The sequence below is a fragment of the Triticum dicoccoides genome, chromosome 4A, assembly GCF_002162155.2.
Source record: "Triticum dicoccoides isolate Atlit2015 ecotype Zavitan chromosome 4A, WEW_v2.0, whole genome shotgun sequence".
NCBI lineage: Eukaryota > Viridiplantae > Streptophyta > Magnoliopsida > Poales > Poaceae > Triticum > Triticum dicoccoides.
This window is the reverse complement of record NC_041386.1, coordinates 237081499-237102954: the sequence shown is the minus strand read 5'-3', so window position 1 is coordinate 237102954 and position 21456 is coordinate 237081499. Positions and strand designations below refer to the sequence as shown.

General features: G+C 43.9%; 1 protein-coding gene across 1 annotated transcript in view; it reads left to right on the top strand.

Annotated features, from left to right (window-relative positions):
* Positions 1 to 20110, top strand: part of LOC119285715 (probable protein phosphatase 2C 12) — a 29946-nt gene extending 9836 nt beyond the window's left edge. Inside the window, exons 4-10 of the mRNA XM_037565041.1 lie at positions 211 to 364; positions 444 to 507; positions 666 to 767; positions 970 to 1095; positions 1181 to 1311; positions 10073 to 10174; positions 19906 to 20110. Coding sequence (XP_037420938.1) covers positions 211 to 364; positions 444 to 507; positions 666 to 767; positions 970 to 1095; positions 1181 to 1311; positions 10073 to 10174; positions 19906 to 20110 — 884 coding nt within the window. The remainder of the gene's footprint in view (positions 1 to 210; positions 365 to 443; positions 508 to 665; positions 768 to 969; positions 1096 to 1180; positions 1312 to 10072; positions 10175 to 19905) is intronic.
* Positions 20111 to 21456: the final 1346 nt, after the last annotated feature.

Here is a 21456-nt window from a genome sequence, read left to right as displayed (position 1 = left end):
AAGTACTATTTGTTTAATAGGATATAAGGTATACATATTTATCATCCATAATAAAAAAGTAGTTATCAATGTCTGGGTGATCTTTGCAAAGCTAAACATATTACTGTTTGCTGCATTGATGGTACCTTTATGATTTTTAGCTGCTTATATTGCATAGTATCATCAGTATTGTTGCTCTGCAGTGTGAATTGACTGCAACATTGTTTTCAGCTGCACGCTCAGGAATCACGGTGACTTATGTTATAATAGATGGATGGGTTGTCACTGTAGCATCAGTTGGTGATTCGCGTTGTATTCTAGAATCTGCTGAAGGTTCAGTTTACTTCTTGTCTGCTGATCACCGCCTGGATGCCAATGAGGAGGAGTATGTTCATACATCGAGGCTTTGTTGCATTCATGTAATATCCTTAGCTTTGTGATTAAACTAAGGTCCATGACTACAGGGTGGAGCGTGTAACAGCAAGTGGTGGCGAAGTTGGGAGAATAAATGTTGCTAGAGGTGCTGGGGTATGTTATTTTCATTTGTGTATGTTTGTCAGTTACCAAGTTAACAACTGTCTCCTAGGCTGTTTATATATTTTTTCTTTCCTTGGATATACCGTACTGTAAATGTAGTTCCAGTGACTATTTTTATTTCACTTTTTCCCTCTGCAATCATTATTCAGATCGGTCCACTAAGATGTTGGCCAGGCGGATTGTGTTTGTCAAGGTCAATTGGTGATACCGACGTTGGAGAATACATAGTTCCTGTCCCCCATGTGAAGCAAGTTTTTTTTTGAAATGGAGGCGTACCCCCGGCCTCTACATCATGATGATGCATGCGGCCATGTGTGGAAAAGATTCTGTCATGTTATAAATAATATCTGACACCAATAATACCATATAAAGACCAATGATTTCTTAGATTAAAACAGCTAATTCTTGCGATCATAATAGATCTGAGATTTGATGCATCCAAACTTATTGCAGCTATCCAATGCCGGAGGGCGGCTTGTCATTGCTAGTGATGGTGTGTGGGATGCATTGCGCTTTCAAGAAGCCCTGAACTACACCAGGGGGCTGCCAGCTGAAGCTGCTGCGAATCGAGTTGTTAAAGTACTGAAATTTTATTACAGGCAGGTGTATCCCTTCCTGGCATAGTGCATATCTTGGTACACTTATAAGCCATTATCTTATCTAGGAAGCTGTGAGCTCAAAAGGACTACGAGATGATACTACCTGCATAGTAGTCGACATATTACCTCCAGAAAAGCTAAGCCCTCCATTGAAGAGGCATGTGAAAGGAGGCATCAAAGCATTATTCCGATGGAGGTGTTGGAAATATGCCCTAGAGGCAATAATAAAAGTATCATTATTATATTTCTTTGTTCATGATAATTGTCTTTATTCATACTATAACTGTATTATCCGGAAATCGTAATACACGTGTGAATAATAGACACCAACATGTCCCTAGTAAGCCTCTAGTTGACTAGCTCGTTGATCAACAGATAGTCATGGTTTCCTGACTATGGACATTGGATGTCATTGATAACGGGATCACATCATTAGGAGAATGATGTGATGGACAAGACCCAATCCTAAACATAGCACAAGATCGTATAGTTCGTTTGCTAGAGTTTTCCAATGTCAAGTATCTTTTCCTTTGACCATGAGATCGTGTAACTCCCGGATACCGTAGGAGTGCTTTGGGTGTACCAAACGTCACAACGTAACTGGGTGACTATAAAGGTGCATTACAGGTATCTCCGAAAGTGTCTGTTGGGTTGACACGGATCAAGACTGGGATTTGTCACTCCGTGAGACGGAGAGGTATCACTGGGCCCACCCGGTAATGCATCATCATAATGAGCTCAAAGTGACCAAGTGTCTGGTCACTGGATCATGCATTACGGTACGAGTAAAGTGACTTGCCGATAACGAGATTGAACGAGGTATTGGGATGCCGACGATCGAATCTCAGGCAAGTAACATACCGATTGACAAAGGGAATTGTATAAGGGGTTGCTTGAATCCTCGACATCGTGGTTCATCCGATGAGATCATCATGGAGTATGTGGGAGCCAACATGGGTATCCAGATCCCGCTGTTGGTTATTGACCGGAGAGTCGTCTCGGTCATGTCTACATATCTCCCGAACCCGTAGGGTCTACACACTTAAGGTTCGGTGACGCTAGGGTTGTAGGGATATGTATACGCAGTAACCCGAATGTTGTTCGGAGTCCCGGATGAGATCCCGGACATCACGAGGAGTTCCGGAATGGTCCGGAGGTGAAGAATTATATATAGGAAGTGCTATTTCGGCCATCGGGACAAGTTTCGGGGTTATCGGTATTGTACCGGGACCACCGGAAGGGTCCCGGGGACCCACCGGGTGGGGCCACCTGCCCCGGGGGCCACATGGGCTAGAGGGTTTGCGCCTTGGCCTACATGGGCCAAGGGCACCAGCCCCAATAGGCCCATGCGCCTAGGGTTTCCATATGGGAGGAGTCCCACTAGTGGAAGGCACCCTAGGTGCCTTGGGGGGGAGGGAAACCTCCCTTGGCCGCCGCCCCCCAGGAGATTGGATCTCCTAGGGCCGGCGCCCCCCCCCCCTTGGCCCTCCTATATAGTGGGGGAAGGAGGGCTTTTCATCCACGCCTTTGGTTGCCTCCCTCTCGCTCTCCAACACCTCCTCCTCCTCCATAGTGCTTGGCGAAGCCCTGCCGGAGTACTACAGCTCCATCAACACCACGCCGTCGTGCTGCTCCTGGTGCCATCTCCCTCAACCTCTCCTTCCCCCTTGCTGGATCAAGAAGGAGGAGACATGGCTGTTCCGTACGTGTGTTGAACGCGAAGGTGCCGTCCGTTCGGTGCTAGGATCTCCGGTGATTTGGATCACGTCGTGTACGACTACCTCATCCCCGTTCTTTGAACGCTTCCGCTCGCAATCTACAAGGTACGTAAATGCATCTAATCACTCGTTGCTTGATGAACTCATAGATGGATCTTGGTGAAACCGTAGGAAAATTTTTGTTTTCTGCAACGTTCCCCAACAGTGGCATCATGAGCTAGGTCTATGCGTAGTTCTCTTGCACGAGTAGAACACAATTTGTTGTGGGTGTTGATGTTGTCAACTTTCTTGCCGCTACTAGTCTTATCTTGCTTCAACGGTATTGTGCGATGAATCGGCCCGGACCAACCTTACACGTACGCTTACGTGAGACTGGTTCCACCGACTAACATGCACTAGTTGCATAAGGTGGTTGGCGGGTGTCTGTCTCTCCTACTTTAGTTGGAGCGGATTTGATGAAAAGGGTCCTTATGAAGGGTAAATAGAAGTTGACAAATCACGTTGTGGCTTTCACGTAGGTAAGAAAACGTTCTTGCTAGAACCCTACTTCAGCCACGTAAAACTTGCAACAACAATTAGAGGACGTCTAACTTGTTTTTGCAGCAAGTGCTTTGTGATATGATATGGCCAAAGTTGTGATGGATAATGAATGATATATATGTGATGTATGAGTTGTTCATGCTATTGTAATAGGAATCACGACTTGCATGTCGATGAGTATGACAACCGGCAGGAGCCATAGGAGTTGTCTTTATTTTGTATGACCTGCGTGTCATTGAGAAACGCCATGTAAATTACTTTACTTTATTGCTAAACGCGTTAGCCATAGCAGTAGAAGTAATAGTTGGCGAGCAACTTCATGGAGACACAATGATGGAGATCATGATGATGGAGATCATGGTGTCATGCCGGTGACAAGATGATCATGGAGCCCCAAGATGGAGATCAAAGGAGCTATGTGATATTGGCCATATCATGTCACTATTATTATTTGATTGCATTTGATGTTTATCATGTTTTGCATCTTGTTTATTTAGAACGACGGTAGTAAATAAGATGATCCCTCATAATAATTTCAAGAAAGTGTTCCCCCTAACTGTGCACCGTTGCGACAGTTCGTTGTTTCAATGCACCACGTGATGATCGGGTGTTTGATTCTTACGTTCACATACAACGGGTATAAGACAGATTTACAAATGCAAAACACTTAGGTTGACTTGACGAGCCTAGCATGTGTATAGACATGGCCTCGGAACACAGAAGACCGAAAGGTCGAGCATGAGTCGTATAGAAGATACGATCAACATGAAGATGTTCACCGACGTTGACTAGTCCGTCTCACGTGATGATCGGACACGGCCTAGTTGACTCGGATCATGTTATACTTAGATGACTAGCAGAGGGATGTCTATCTAAGTGGGAGTTCATTGAATAATTTGATTAGATGAACTTTATTATCATGAACTTAGTCTAAAAATCTTTGCAATATGTCTTGTAGATCAAATGGACAACGTAGTCCTCAACTTCAACGCGTTCCTAGAAAAAACCAAGCTGAAAGACGATGGCAGCAACTATACGGACTGGGTCCGGATCCTGAGGATCATCCTCATAGCTTCCAAGAAAGATTATGTCCTACAAGCACCGCTAGGTGATCCACTCGTTCCACAGAACCAAGACGTTATGAACGCTTGGCAGGCACGTACCGATGACTACTCCCTCGTTCAGTGCGGCATGCTTTACAGCTTAGAGCTGGGGCTCCAAAAGCGTTTTGAGAGACATGGAGCATATGAGATGTTCGAAGAGCTGAAAATGGTTTTTCAAGCTCATGCCCGGGTCGAGAGATATGAAGTCTCCGACAAATTCTTTAGCTGTAAGATGGAGGAAAATAGTTCTGTCAGTGAGCAGATACTCACTATGTCTGGGTTACATAACCACTTGACTCAGCTGGGAGTTAATCTCCCGGATGATGCGGTCATTGACAGAATCCTCCAGTCGCTTCCACCAAGCTACAAGAGCTTTGTGATGAATTTCAATATGCAGGGGATGGAAAAGACCATTCCTGAGGTATTTGCAATGCTGAAATCAGCAGAGGTAGAAGTCAAGAAAGAACATCAAGTGTTGATGGTCAATAAAACCACTAAGTTCAAGAAGGGCAAGGGTAAAAAGAACTTCAAGAAGGACGGCAAGGGAGTTGCCGCGCCCGGTAAGCAAGCTACTGGGAAGAAGCCAAAGAATGGACCCAAACCCGAGACTGAGTGCTTTTATTGCAAGGGAAGTGGTCACTGGAAGCAGAACTGCCCCAAATACTTAGCGGACAAGAAGGCCGGCAAAACAAAAGGTATATATGATATACATGTAATTGATGTGTACCTTACTAGTACCCGTAGTAGCTCCTAGGTATTTGATACCGGTGCAGTTGCTCACATTTGTAACTCAAAGCAGGGGCTGCGGAATAAGCGGAGACTGGCAAAGGACGAGGTGACGATGCGCGTCGGGAATGGTTCCAAGATCAATGTGATCGCCGTCGGCACACTACCTCTATATTTACCTTCGGGATTAGTTTTAAACCTTAATAATTGTTATTTAGTGCCAGCTTTGAGCATGAACATTGTATCGGGATCTCGTTTAATTCGAGATGGCTACTCATTTAAATCCAAGAATAATGGTTGTTCCATTTATATGAGAGATATGTTTTATGGTCATGCTCCTATGGTGAATGGTTTATCCTTAATGAATCTCGAGCGTAATGCTACAAATATTCATAGTGTGAGTACCAAAAGATGTAAGGTCGATAATGATAGTCCCACATACTTGTGGCACTGCCGCCTTGGTCACATAGGTGTCAAACGCATGAAGAAGCTCCATGCAGATGGACTTTTAGAGTCTCTTGATTATGAATCATTTGACACGTGCGAACCATGCCTCATGGGTAAGATGACCAAGACTCCGTTCTCAGGAACAATGGGGCGAGCAACCAACTTATTGGAAATCATACATACTGATGTGTGCGGTCCAATGAGTGTTGAGGCTCGCGGTGGCTATCGTTATGTTCTCACCCTCACTGATGACTTGAGTAGATATGGGTATGTCTACTTAATGAAACACAAGTCTGAAACCTTTGAAAAGTTCAAGGAATTTCAGAGTGAGGTTGAGAATCAACGTGACAGGAAAATCAAGTTTCTACGATCAGATCGTGGAGGAGAATACTTGAGTCACGAATTTGGCACACACTTAAGAAAATGTGGAATAGTTTCACAACTCACGCCGCCTGGAACACCTCAGTGTAATGGTGTGTCCGAACGTCGTAATCGCACTCTATTAGATATGGTACGATCTATGATGTCTCTTGCCGATTTACCGCTATCTTTTTGGGGGTATGCTTTAGAGACTGCCGCATTCACTTTAAATAGGGCTCCGTCGAAATCCGTTGTGACGACACCGTTTGAATTATGGTTTGGTAAGAAACCTAAGTTGTCGTTTCTAAAAGTTTGGGGATGCGATGCTTATGTCAAGAAACTTCAACCTGAAAAGCTCGAACCCAAGTCGGAAGGTGCGTCTTCATAGGATACCCTAAAGAAACTGTTGGGTATGCCTTCTACCTCAGATCCGAAGGCAAGATCTTTGTTGCCAAGAATGGATTCTTTCTGGAGAAAGAGTTTCTCTCGAAAGAAGTAAGTGGGAGGAAAGTAGAACTTGATGAAGTATTACCTCTTGAACCGAAAAATGGCGCAACTCAAGAAAATGTTCCTGAGGTGCCTGCACCGACTAGAGAGGAAGTTAATGATGATGATCAAGATACTTCTGATCAAGCTCCTACTGAAATTCGAAGGTCCACAAGGACACGTTCCGCACCAGAGTGGTACGGCAACCCTATCTTGGAAATCATGTTGTTAGACAACGGTGAACCTTCGAACTATGAAGAAGCGATGGCGGGCCCGGATTCCGACAAATGGCTAGAAGCCATGAAATCCGAGATAGGATCCATGTATGAAAACGAAGTATGGACTTTGACTGACTTGCCCGTTGAGCGGCGAGCCATAGAAAATAAATGGATCTTTAAGAAGAAGACAGACGCGGATGGTAATGTGACCATCTATAAAGCTCGGCTTGTCGCTAAGGGTTATCGACAAGTTCAAGGGGTTGACTACGATGAGACTTTCTCACCGGTAGCGAAGCTAAAGTCCGTCCGAATCATGTTAGCAATTGCCGCATTTTATGATTATGAAATATGGCAAATGGACGTCAAAACGGCATTCCTTAATGGTTTCCTTAAGGAAGAATTGTATATGATGCAGCCGAAAGGTTTTGTCGATCCTAAGAATGCTGACAAGGTGTGCCAGCTCCAACGCTCGATTTATGGGCTGGTGCAAGCATCTCGGAGTTGGAACATTCGCTTTGATGAGATGATCAAAGCGTTTGGGTTTACGCAGACTTATGGAGAAGCCTGCGTTTACAAGGAAGTGAGTGGGAGCTCTGTAGCATTTCTCATACTATATGTAGATGACATACTTTTGATGGGAAATGATATAGAACTCTTGGACAGCATCAAGGCCTACTTGAATAAGAGTTTTTAAATGAAGGACCTTGGTGAAGCTGCTTATATATTAGGCATCAAGATCTATAGGGATAGATCGAGACGCCTCATAGGTCTTTCACAAAGAACATACCTTGATAAGATTTTGAAGAAGTTCAAAATGGATCAGTCCAAGAAAGGGTTCTTGCCTGTTTTGCAAGGTGTGAGATTGAGCTCGGCTCAATGCCCGACCACGGCAAAAGATAAAGAAGAGATGAGTGTCATCCCCTATGCTTCAGCCATAGGATCTATTATGTATGTCATGCTGTGTACCAGACCTCATGTAAACCTTGCCGTAAGTTTGGTAGGAAGGTACCAAAGTAATCCCAGCAAGGAACACTGGACAGCGGTCAAGAATATCCTGAAGTACCTGAAAAGGACAAAGGACATGTTTCTCGTTTATGGAGGTGACGAAGAGCTCGTCGTAAAGGGTTACGTCGACTCTAGCTTCGACATAGATCTGGATGACTCAAAGTCACAAACCGGATACGTGTATATGTTGAATGGTGGAGCAGTGAGCTGGTGCAGCTGCAAGCAGAGCGTCGTGGCGGGATCTACATGTGAAGCGGAGTACATGGCAGCCTCGGAGGCAGCACATGAAGCAATATGGGTGAAGGAGTTCATCACCGACCTAGGAGTCATACCCAATGCGTCGGGGCCAATCAAACTCTTCTGTGACAACACTGGAGCTATTGCACTTGCCAAGGAGCCCAGGTTTCACAAGAAGACAAGGCACATCAAGCGTCGCTTCAACTCCATTCGTGAAAATGTTCAAGATGGAGACATAGAGATTTGTAAAGTACATACGGACCTGAATGTAGCAGATCCGTTGACTAAACCTCTCCCTAGGGCAAAACATGAGCAACACCAGAATTCCATGGGTGTTCGATTCATAACAATGTAACTAGATTATTGACTCTAGTGCAAGTGGGAGACTGTTGGAAATATGCCCTAGAGGCAATAATAAAAGTATCATTATTATATTTCTTTGTTCATGATAATTGTCTTTATTCATGCTATAACTGTATTATACGGAAATCGTAATACACGTGTGAATAATAGACACCAACATGTCCCTAGTAAGCCTCTAGTTGACTAGCTCATTGATCAACAGATAGTCATGGTTTCCTGACTATGGACATCGGATGTCATTGATAACGGGATCACATCATTAGGAGAATGATGTGATGGACAAGACCCAATCCTAAACATAGCAGAAGATCGTATAGTTCGTTTGCTAGAGTTTTCCAATGTCAAGTATCTTTTCCTTTGACCATGAGATCGTGTAACTCCGGGATACCGTAGGAGTGCTTTGGGTGTACCAAACGTCACAACGTAACTGGGTGACTATAAAGGTGCATTACAGGTATCTCCGAAAGTGTCTGTTGGGTTGACACGGATCAAGACTGGGATTTGTCACTCCGTGAGACGGAGAGGTATCACTGGGCCCACTCGGTAATGCATCATCATAATGAGCTCAAAGTGACCAAGTGTCTGGTCACTGGATCATGCATTACGGTACGAGTAAAGTGCTTGCCGGTAACGAGATTGAACGAGGTATTGGGATACCGACGATCGAATCTCGGGCAAGTAACATACCGATTAACAAAGGGAATTGTATACGGGGTTGCTTGAATCCTCGACATCGTGGTTCATCCGATGAGATCATCGTGGAGTATGTGGGAGCCAACATGGGTATCCAGATCCCGCTGTTGGTTATTGACCGGAGAGTCATCTCGGTCATGTCTACATATCTCCCGAACCCATAGGGTCTACACACTTAAGGTTCGGTGACGCTAGGGTTGTAGGGATATGTATATGCAGTAACCCGAATGTTGTTCGGAGTCCCGGATGAGATCTCGGACGTCACGAGGAGTTCCGGAATGGTCCGAGGTGAAGAATTATATATAGGAAGTGCTATTTCGGCCATCGGGACAAGTTTCGGGGTTATCAGTATTGTACCGGGACCACCGGAAGGGTCCCGGGGGCCCACCGGGTGGGGCCACCTGCCCCGGGGGCCACATGGGCTAGAGGGGTTGCGCCTTGGCCTACATGGGCCAAGGGCACCAGCCCCAATAGGCCCATGCGCCTAGGGTTTTCATATGGGAGGAGTCCCACTAGTGGAAGGCACCGTAGGTGCCTTGGGGGGGAGGGAAACCTCCCTTGGCCGCCGCCCCTCTAGGAGATTGGATCTCCTAGGGCCGGCGCCCCCCCCCCCTTGGCCCTCCTATATATAGTGGGGGAAGGAGGGCTTTTCATCCACGCCTTTGGTTGCCTCCCTCTCGCTCTCCAACACCTCCTCCTCCTCCATAGTGCTTGGCGAAGCCCTGCCGGAGTACTGCAGCTCCATCAACACCACGCCGTCGTGCTGCTGCTGGTGCCATCTCCTTCAACCTCTCCTTCCCCCTTGCTGGATCAAGAAGGAGGAGACGTGGCTGTTTCATACGTGTGTTGAACGCGGAGGTGCCGTCCGTTCGGTGCTAGGATCTCCGGTGATTTGGATCACGTCATGTACGACTACCTCATCCCCGTTCTTTGAACGCTTCCGCTCGCGATCTACAAGGTACGTAGATGCATCTAATCACTCGTTGCTTGATGAACTCATAGATGGATCTTGGTGAAACCGTAGGAAAATTTTTGTTTTCTGCAACGTTCCCCAACAGGAGGCCCTCAGATGAATTGTCTGAAGAACAGACAGACAATGGGTGTTTTGAACCTGATGTTGTAGAGGAACTATACGAAGAGGGGTCTGCAATGCTTGCTCAAAGGTTAGCATTACTGTAATACACTGTAGAATTTTGAAGTTTGTCCTAGAAGAGTATATTGGGAACATGCATCAGTATACTATAATGGTGTTATCATATATGTCCCGGAGATGTCCTCTTAGGTGTCACTGACACTTGCTAGTGCATTCCTGTCATGTTACTTTCATTTGTCAATAGATGTAGGTGAATGTGTCAACTTATTCAGGAGAGCTCACGATCAGATCAGCCTATCATCGTTTCTTCTTAGGGGCTATTGATTTTGAGCCACGGAAGGAATTTGGGAAACTTGGGCCCCACCTCTCTGCAAATTTTTCATTTAGTTGGCCTCTCTAAATCGATGTTGGACTGCTGATCGATTGGCTCGTCGAGGTCTTGACCACCCTGAAAAATGTGTGCTCTATGACCAGGAGGAAACCATATAACACTTGCTCACTGCATGCGTGTTCTCTAGAGAAGTTTGGTTCTCTGTGTTGTCCTTGGTTGGGTTACACAGCACACTGCAAGGCCAAATGATCTTGCGTTTACTGATTGGTGGCGCCAAGCAAGGCAGCAAGCGGTTCGACAACACTGCAAGGGTTTCGATTCTTTAGTCGTGTTGGTAGCTTGGTGGATTTGGAAGCATAGGTATGGATGTGTTTTTGAGGGGGCTCTTCCTCGTCGTAGTTTAATTATGCAGAACCTTAGGGATGGGGTGAAGGAAATATGCCCTAGAGGCAATAATAAAGTTATTATTTATTTCCTTATATCATGATAAATGTTTATTATTCATGCTAGAATTGTATTAACCGGAAACGTAATACATGTGTGAATACATAGACAAACAGTATGTCACTAGTATGCCTCTACTTGACTAGCTCGTTGAATCAAAGATGGTTAAGTTTCCTAGCCATAGACATGAGTTGTCATTTGATTAACGGGATCACATCATTAGAGAATGATGTGATTGACTTGACCCATTCCATTAGCATAGCACTTGATCGTTTAGTTTGTTGCTATTGCTTTCTTCATGACTTATACATGTTCCTATGACTATGAGATTATGCAACTCCCGTTTACCGGAGGAACACTTTGTGTGCTACCAAGCGTCACAACGTAACTGGGTGATTATAAAGGTGCTCTACAGGTGTCTCCGAAGGTACTTGTTGGGATGGCGTATTTTGAGATTAGGATTTGACACTCCGATTGTCAGAGAGGTATCTCTAGGCCCACTCGGTAATGCACATCACTATAAGCCTTGCAAGCATTGCAACTAATGAGTTAGTTGCGGGATGATGTGTTACGGAACGAGTAAAGAGACTTGCCGGTAACGAGATTGAACTAGGTATTGAGATACCGACGATCGAATCTCGGGCAAGTAACATACCGATGACAAAGGGAAGAACGTATGTTGTTATGCGGTTTGACCGATAAAGATCTTCGTAGAATATGTAGAAGCCAATATGAGCATCCAGGTTCCGCTATTGGTTATTGACCGGAGACGTGACTCGGTCATGTCTACATAGTTCTCGAACCCGTAGGGTCCGCACGCTTAAAGTTCGATGACGGTTATATTATGAGTTTATGTGTTTTGATGTATCGAAGGAGTTAGGAGTCTCGGATGAGATCGGGGACATGACGAGGAGTCTCGAAATGGTTGAGACATAAAGATCGATATATTGGACGACTATATTCGGACATCGGAAAGGTTCCGAGTGATTCGGGTATTTTCAGGAGTACCGGGGAGTTACGGGAATTCGTATTGGGCCTTAATGGGCCATACGGGAAAGGAGAGCAAGGCCTCAAAGGGTGGCCGCACCCCTCCCCATGGGCTGGTCTGAATTGGACTAGGGAGGGGGCACCCCCTTCATTCCTTCTCCTTTTCCCTTCCCTTTCCTTCCCTCCTACTCCTACTACTTGGAAGGGCTCCTAGTTCTACTAGGAAAGGGGGAATCCTACTCCCGGTGGCAGTAGGACTCCCCTAGGGCGCGCCATAGAGAGGGCCGACCCTCCCCCTCCTCCACTCCTTTATATATGGGGGTAGGGGGCACCCCATAGACACAACAATTGATCCCTTGGATCTCTTAGCCGTGTGCGGTGCCCCCTTCCACCATAATCCACCTCGATCATATCGTAGCAGTGCTTAGGTGAAGCCCTGCGACGGTAGAACATCGTCATTGTCACCACGTCGTCGTGCTGACGGAACTCTCCCGTGAAGCTCTACTGGATTGGAGTTCGCGGGACGTCATCGAGCTGAATGTGTGCTGAACTCGGAGGTGCCGTGCGTTCGGTACTTGGATCGGTCGGATCGTGAAGACGTACGACTACATCAACCGTGTTGTGCTAACGCTTCCGCTTTCGGTCTACGAGGGTACGTAGACAACACTCTCCCCTCTCGTTGCTATGCATCACCATGATCTTGCGTGTGCGTAGGAATTTTTTTTGAAATTACTACGTTCCCCAACAGTGGCATCCGAGCCTAGGTTTTATGCGTAGATGTCATATGCACGAGTAGAACACAAGTGAGTTGTGGGCGATATAAGTCATACTGCTTACCAGCATCTCATACTTTGGTTCGGCGGTATTGTTCGATGAAGCGGCCCAGACCGACATTACACGTACGCTTACGCGAGACTGGTTTTACCGCCGTGCTATGCACACAGGTGAGTAGCGGGTGTCAGTTTCTCCAACTTTAGTTGAACCGAGTGTGGCTACACCCGGTCCTTGCGAAGGTTAAAACAGCACCAACTTGACAAACTATCATTGTGGTTTTGATGCGTAGGTAAGAACGGTTCTTGCTCAGCCCGTAGCAGCCACGTAAAACTTGCAACAACAAAGTAGAGGACGTCTAACTTGTTTTTGCAGGGCATGTTGTGATGTGATATGGTCAAGACATGATGCTAAATTTTATTGTATGAGACGATCATGTTTTGTAACCGAGTTATCGGCAACTGGCAGGAGCTATATGGTTGTCGCTTTATTGTATGCAATGCAATCGCGCTGTAATACTTTACTTTATCACTAAGCGGTAGCGATAGTCATGGAAGCATAAGATTGGCGAGATGACAACGATGCTATGGTAGATATCAAGGTGTCGCGCCGGTGACGATGGTGATCATGACAGTACTTCGGAGATGGAGATCACAAGTACAAGATGATGATGGCCATATCATATCACTTATATTGATTGCCTGTGATGTTTATCGTTTATGCATCTTATCTTGCTTTGATTGACGGTAGCATTATAAGATGATCCCTCACTAAATTATCAAAGTATAAGTGTTCTCCCTGAGTATGCACCGTTGTGAAAGTTCTTCGTGCTGAGATACCACGTGATGATCGGGTGTGATAGGCTCTACGTTCAAATACAACGGGTGCAAAACAGTTGCACACGCGGAATACTCAGGTTAAACTTGACAAGCCTAGCATATAACAGATATGGGCTCGGAACACGGAGACTGAAAGGTCGAGCGTGAATCATATAGTAGATATGATCAACATAGTGATGTTCACCATTGAAACTACTCCATCTCACGTGATGATCGGACATGGTTTAGTTGATTTGGATCACGTGATCACTTAGAGGATTAGAGGGATATCTGTCTAAGTGGGAGTTCTTAAGTAATATGATTAATTGAACTTTAATTTATCATGAACTTAGTCCTGGTAGTATTAGCATATCTATGTTGTAGATCGATAGCTCGCGTTTAGCTCCCCTGTTTTATTTTTGATATGTTCCTAGAGAAAACTAAGTTGAAAGATGTTAGTAGCAATGATGTGGATTGGATCCGTGATCTGAGGTTTATCCTCATTGCTGCACAGAAGAATTATGTCTTTGGTGCACCACTAGGTGACAAACCTATTGCAGGAGCAGATGCAGATGTTATGAACATTTGGCTAGCTCAATATGATGACTACTTGATAATTTAGTGCACCATGCTTAAACGGCTTAGAATCGGGACTTCAAAGACGTTTTGAACGGCATGGACCATATGAGATGTTCCAGGAGTTGAAGTTAATATTTCAAGCAAATACCCGAGTTGAGAGATATGAAGTCTCCAACAAGTTCTATACCTAAAAGATGGAGGAGAATAGCTCAAGCAGTGAGCATGTGCTCAGATTGTCTGGGTACTACAATCTCTTGAATCAAGTGGGAGTTAATCTTCCAGATAAAATAGTGATTGACAGAATTCTCTAGTCACCATCACCAAGTTAGTAGAACTTCGTGATGAACTATGATGTGCAAGGGATAAAGGAAATGATTCTCAAGCTCTTCATAATGCTGAAATCGACGAAGGTAGAAATCAAAAAAAATATCAAGTGTTGATGGTAGACAAGACTACTAGTTTCAAGAAAAGGGCAAAGGGAAGAAGGGGAACTTCAAGAAGAACGGCAAGCAAGTTGCTGCTCAAGTGAAGAAACCCAAGTCTGGTCCTAAGCCTGAGACTAAGTGCTTCTACTACAAAGGGACTGGTCACTGGAAGCGAAACTATCCCAAGTATTTGGCGGATAAGAAGGATGGCAAAGTGACCAAAGGTATATTTGATATACAGATTATTGATGTGTATTTTACTAGTGTTCGTAGCAACCCCTCGGTATTTGATACTGGTTCAGTTGCTAAGAGTAGTAACTCGAAACGGGGGTTGCAGAATGAACATAGACTAGTTAAGGGTGAAGTGACGATGTGTGTTGGAAGTGGTTCCAAGATTGATATGATCATCATCGCACACTCCCTATACTTTCGGGATTAGTGTTGAACCTAAATAAGTGTTATTTGGTGTTTGCGTTGAGCATGAATATGATTTGATCATGTTTATTGCAATACAATTATTTATTTAAGTAAGAGAATAAATTGTTGTTCTGTTTACATGAATAAAACCTTATATGGTTACACACCCAATGAAAATGGTTCATTGGATCTCAATCTTAGTGATACGCATATTCATAATATTGACACCAAAAGATGCAAAGTTAATAATGATAGTGCAACTTATTTGTGGCACTGCCGTTTAGGTCATATTGGTGTAAAGCGCATGAAGAAAATCTATGCTGATGGGATTTTGGAATCACTTGATTATGAATCAGTTGATGCTTGCGAACCGTGCCTCATGGGCAAGATGACTAAGACTCCGTTCTCCGGAACAATGGAGCAAGCAACTGACTTATTGGAAATAATACATACTGATGTATGTTGTCTGATGAATGTTAAGGCTCACGACAAGTATCGTTATTTCTGACCTTCACAGATGATTTGAGCAGATATGGGTATATCTACTTAATGAAATACAAGTCTGAAACATTTGAAAAGTTCAAAGAATTTCAGAGTGAAGTGGAGAATCATCGTGACAAGAAAATAAAAGTTTCTACAATATGATCGCAGAGGTAAAATATTTGAGTTAAGAGTTTGGCCTTCAGTTAAAACAATGTGAAATAGTTTCACTACTCACGCCACCTGGAACACCACAGTGTAATGGTGTGTCCGAACATCGTAACTGTGCTTTATTAGATATGGTGCGATCTATGACGTCTCTTACTGATTTACCGCTATCGTCTTGGGGTTATGCATTAGAGACATCTACATTCACATTAAATAGGGCACCATCTAAATCTGTTGAGACGACACCGTACGAACTATGGTTTGGCAAGAAACCTAAGCTGTCGTTTCTTAAAATTTGAGGTTGCAATGCTTATGCGAAAAAGTTTCAACCTGATAAGCTCAAACCCAAATTGGAGAAGTGCGTCTTCATAGGATACCCAAAATAAAATGTTGGGTACACCTTCTATCATAGATCCGAAGGCAAGTTATTCATAGCTGAGAATGGATCTTTTCTAGAGAAGGAGTTTCTCTCGAAATAAGTGAGTGGGAGGAAAGTAGAACTTGATGAGGCAACTGTACCTGCTCCCTTATTGGAAAGTAGTTCATATCAGAAATATGTTCCTGTGACTACTACACCAATTAGTGAGGAAGCTAATGATGATGATCATGTAACTTCAGATCAAGTTGCTACCGAACCTCGTAGATAAACCAGAGTGAGATCCGCACGAGAGTGGTACGGTAATCCTGTTCTAGAGGTCATGTTACTTGACCATGACGAGCCTACGAACTATGAGGAAGCAATGATGAGCCCAGATTCCGCAAAATGGTTTAAGACCATGAAATCTGAGATGGGATCCATGTATAAGAACAAAGTATGGACTTTGATTGACTTGCCCGTTGATTGGTGAGCCATTGAGATTAAATGGATCTTCAAGAGGAAGACAGACGCTGATAGTAGTGTTACTATCTACAAAGCTAGAATTGTCGCAAAAGGTTTTCGACAAGTTCAAGGTGTTGACTACGATGAGAGTTTCTCACTCGTATCTATGCTTAAGTCTGTCCGAATCATGTTAGCAATTGCCACATTTTATGAAATCTGGCAAATGGATAAACAAAACTGCATTCCTTAATGGATTTATTAAAGAAGAGTTGTATATGATGTAACCAGAAGGTTTTGTCAATCCTAAAGGTACTAAAAAATATGCAAGCTCCAGCGATCCATCTATGGACTGGTGCAAGCATCTCGGAGTTGCAATATACACTTTGATAAGTTGATCAAAGCATATAGTTTTATACAGACTTGCGGTGAAGCCTGTATTTACAAGAAAGTGAGTGGGAGCACTACAACATTTCTGATAAGTATATCTGAATGACATATTATTGATCGGAGATAATGTAGAATTATTCTGCAAAGCATAAAGGAATGTTTGAAAGGAGTTTTTCAAAGAAAGACCTCGGTGAAGCTGCTTACATATTAAGCATCAAGATCTATAGAGATAGATCAAGATGCTTGATAAGTTTTTTCAATGAGTACATACCTTGACAAGATTTTAAAGTAGTTCAAAATGGAATAGTCAAAGAAGGAGTTCTTGCATGTGTTACAAGGTGTGAAGTTGAGTAAGACTCAAAACCCGACCATGGCAAAAGATAGAGAGAGAATGAAAGTCATTCCCTATGCCTCAGCCATAGGTTCTATAAAATATGCCATGCTGTGTACCAGATCTATTGTATACCCTACACTATTTTTGGCAAGGGAGTATAATAGTGATCTAGGAGTAGATCACTGGACAGCGGTCAAAATTATCCTTAATGGAATAAGGATATGTTTCTCGATTATGGAGGTGACAAAAAGGTTCATCGTAAAGGGTTATGTCGATGCAAATTTTGACACTGATCCAGATGACTCTAAATCTCAATATGTATACATGTTGAAAGTGGGAGCAATTAGCTAGAGTAGCTCCGTGCAGAGCATTGTTGACATAGAAATTTGCAAAATACTTACGGATCTGAATGTGGCAGACCCGTTGACTAAACTTCTCTCACAAGCAAAACATGATCACACCTTAGTACTCTTTGGGTATTAATCACATAGCGATGTGAACTAGATTATTGACTCGAGTAAACCCTTTGTGTGTCGGACACATGACGATGTGAACTATGGGTGTTAATCACATGGTAAAGTAAACTATTGATGTTAAATCACATGGCGATGTGAACTAGATTATTGACTCTAGTGCAAGTGGGAGACTGAAGGAAATATGCCCTAGAGGCAATAATAAAGTTATTATTTATTTCCTTATATCATGATAAATGTTTATTATTCATGCTAGAATTGTATTAACCGGAAACATAATACATGTGTGAATATATAGACAAACAGTATGTCACTAGTATGCCTCTACTTGACTAGCTCGTTGAATCAAAGATGGTTAAGTTTCCTAGCCATAGACATGAGTTGTCATTTGATTAACGGGGTCACATCATTAGAGAATGATGTGATTGACTTGACCCATTTCGTTAGCATAGCACTTGATTGTTTAGTTTGTTGCTATTGCTTTCTTCATGACTTATACATGTTCCTATGACTATGAGATTATGCAACTCCCGTTTACCGGAGGAACACTTTGTGTGCTATCAAACGTCACAACGTAATTGGGTGATTATAAAGGTGCTCTACAGGTGTCTCTGAAGGTACTTGTTGGGTTGGCGTATTTCGAGATTAGGATTTGACACTCCGATTATCGGAGAGGTATCTCTAGGCCCACTCGGTAATGCACATCACTATAAGCCTTGCAAGCATTACAACTAATGAGTTAGTTGCGGGATGATGTGTTACGGAACGAGTAAAGAGACTTGCCGGTAACGAGATTGAACTAGGTATTGAGATACCGACGATTGAATCTCGGGCAAGTAACATACCGATGACAAAGGGAACAACACATGTTGTTATGCGGTTTGACCGATAAAGATCTTCGTAGAATATGTAGGAGCCAATATGAGCATCCAGGTTCCGCTATTGGTTATTGACCGGAGACGTGTCTCGGTCATGTCTACATAGTTTTCGAACCGTAGGGTCCGCACGCTTAAAGTTCGATGACGGTTATATTATGAGTTTATGTGTTTTGATGTACCGAAGGAGTTCGGAGTCCTGGATGAGATCGGGGACATGACGAGGAGTCTCGAAATGGTCGAGACGTAAAGATCGATATATTGGACGACTATATTCGGATTGGAAAGGTTCCGAGTGATTCGGGTATTTTCGGGAGTACCGGGGAGTTATGGGAATTCGTATTGGGCCTTAATGGGCCATACGGGAATTGAGAGGAAGGCCTCAAAGGGTGGCCGCACCCCTCCCCATGGGCTGGTCCGAATTGGACTATGGAGGGGGGCGCCCCCTTCCTTCCTTCTCCTTTTCCCTTCCCTTTCCTTCCCTCCTACTTCTACTACTTGGAAGGGCTCCTAGTTCTACTAGGAAAGGGGGAATCCTACTCCCGGTGGCAGTAGGACTCCCCTAGGGCGCGCCATAGAGAGGGTCGGCCCACCCCCTCCTCCACTCCTTTATATACGGGGGCAGGGGGCACCCCATAGACACAACAATTGATCCCTTGGATCTCTTAGCCGTGTGCGGTGCCCCCCTTCCACCATAATCCACCTCGATCATATCGCAGCGGTGCTTAGGCGAAGCCCTGCGACGGTAGAGCATCGTCATCGTCACCACGTCGTCGTGCTGACGGAACTCTCCCGTGAAGCTCTACTGGATTGGAGTTCGCGGGACGTCATCGAGCTGAACGTGTGCTGAACTCGGAGGTGCCGTGCGTTCGGTACTTGGATCGGTCGGATCGTGAAGACGTACGACTACATCAACCGCGTTGTGCTAACGCTTCCGCTTTCGGTCTACGAGGGTACGTAGACAACACTCTCCCCTCTCGTTGCTATGCATCACCATGATCTTGTGTGTGCGTAGGAATTTTTTTGAAATTACTACATTCCCCAACATAGGGCCCATTTGTGGTGTATGGCCGGGGCCAAAGGGCTTCGGGGGGATTTGGCCATAGGTTGTGTGGTTTTGGGTCATGGTCAAAGTAGTTTCTTTCTTTCTTTCTCGGTGATCCTGTGTATTTAAACGCTACCCTATTGGGCTTGTACGAGTCTATTAGACTCCTTTCTTTCTTAATATGATGATGCGCAGCTCTCCTACGCATCGGAGAAAAAAATTGTGTCAGCTTATTTGGTTATTCTCCTGAAACAATCACATTTGCTGATTTTTTTATCTTTTATTAAGTTCATGTATCTACCCCAAATTGAACAATTGTTTTGTCCTTATTCATTTTAAATCATATATACTTGATGAGTATTTTCCAATATTAAGATTTCTAACTAGGATATGTACTATGCAAATAATTTCTTAAAGTACAGTCTATCACTTTTAACTGGTTTCCAGGTTGAATGTAAACTATCCAACCGGAAATATGTTCAAGCTGCATGATTGTGCAGTCTGCCAATTGGAGATGAAACCTGGTGAGGGTGTCTCTGTTCATGGCAACATGCCGAAGCATCATTCACGGGTTAACCCCTGGGGCGGTCCTTTCCTCTGTTCATCCTGCCAAGTGAAAAAGGTGGCAATGGAAGGGAAGCTGCATTTGTGAAGTATGAATATCTTTAATCACGGGCTTGAATCATTTTGACATTATAGGACAATAAATGCTGAATCTTCATTCACTTCTTATTTCCAGATTCTCCATATACAGTCCAGCCTGCCCAAGTAGCCTTCCTCAATGGTTTTGTATACTTCGTCAGACAAGCTAATATTACTAACAGTGTTAACTTATAAAGCAGACTTGTCAAGATCATCCATCAGTCACTGGTAAACAGACTTAAGGACTGTTCTCTAACTCATCTGAACTTGGAAGATCAAATTGGACGTCAGTGCAGATGATTAAAATTTGTGGAATCATTCATGTGAAGCACCACAATTTATTTTGTTGAAGGTGCACTCTATTTGTGCGAAGAAACAAGACAGGATCCCAGGTTCAAATCAACCAGTGGCCTTAAGGTGTGTATAAGTGCTCTTGACATCGGTTATGACTTGTCAGGAACCCAGGCTCAGTCCATTTGTCAATACCAGTCATGGAGACATTTTTAGCTTGAGCCTAGGCTTTTCTCATGTCACTCTGTGATAAATGACTCAATCTCTTATGTGATGGTTTTTCTCTTGTTCATTCTTCTTACATGTCCATTTTCCTTGCACCCCAGTTTTATTCGTCACTGAGGCCCAAAACTGACATATTTTTTGTATTGATACCACAATTCCATAGTTGTATCATAGTACTTATTGTTTGGTGCTTATTGGTCTATTACATATGGTCTAAGTGTGTTCTTCAAGGTCTGAATATTCAATGTGCTCAAAAAGTCCCTGCAAAAAAAAAAGCTCAAAAAAGGAGGGGAAAAATCTTGTTATATCAATGAGTGATCAGAATTAAATTGAACAATAGACATGACCGAACTATTTGAACAATAAGGGAGTTTTGCTCTGACAAATTTGGATGCTGGTCCTTATGAGATTGGGTTTGGTTTCTTTCATGCCGCACCCCACTGCATTCTGCTTCTGTAATTGGTCGTATAGTGTGGCTAAAGGGGGCCCTAAGGAGTTGAGGAAAGGGCTAAACTACGATGTTATACTGGTCACCAGAGGCGGAGCCAACATATAGTTGTTGGGTTCAGTTGAACCCAATAATTTTTTGGTGGCTTGTACATTACTTCTATATAACGAATGCTAGAGTACCCGCCTCCTGGAGGCCTTCGAGGAATTATTTCTTGGTGTCTTGTATATTACTTCTACTAGTTAAGTGCCCGTGCGTTGCTACATCAAATCAATATCCAACGGTTAGGAGCACGCTGTCACCTGTTCATCTTCCTCTTGTTTCGCGACGGTTCCTCCTCCTCAACCATGGCCTACCCAGACCTAACCTCCTGCCTCCCCCCGCCCCACCAT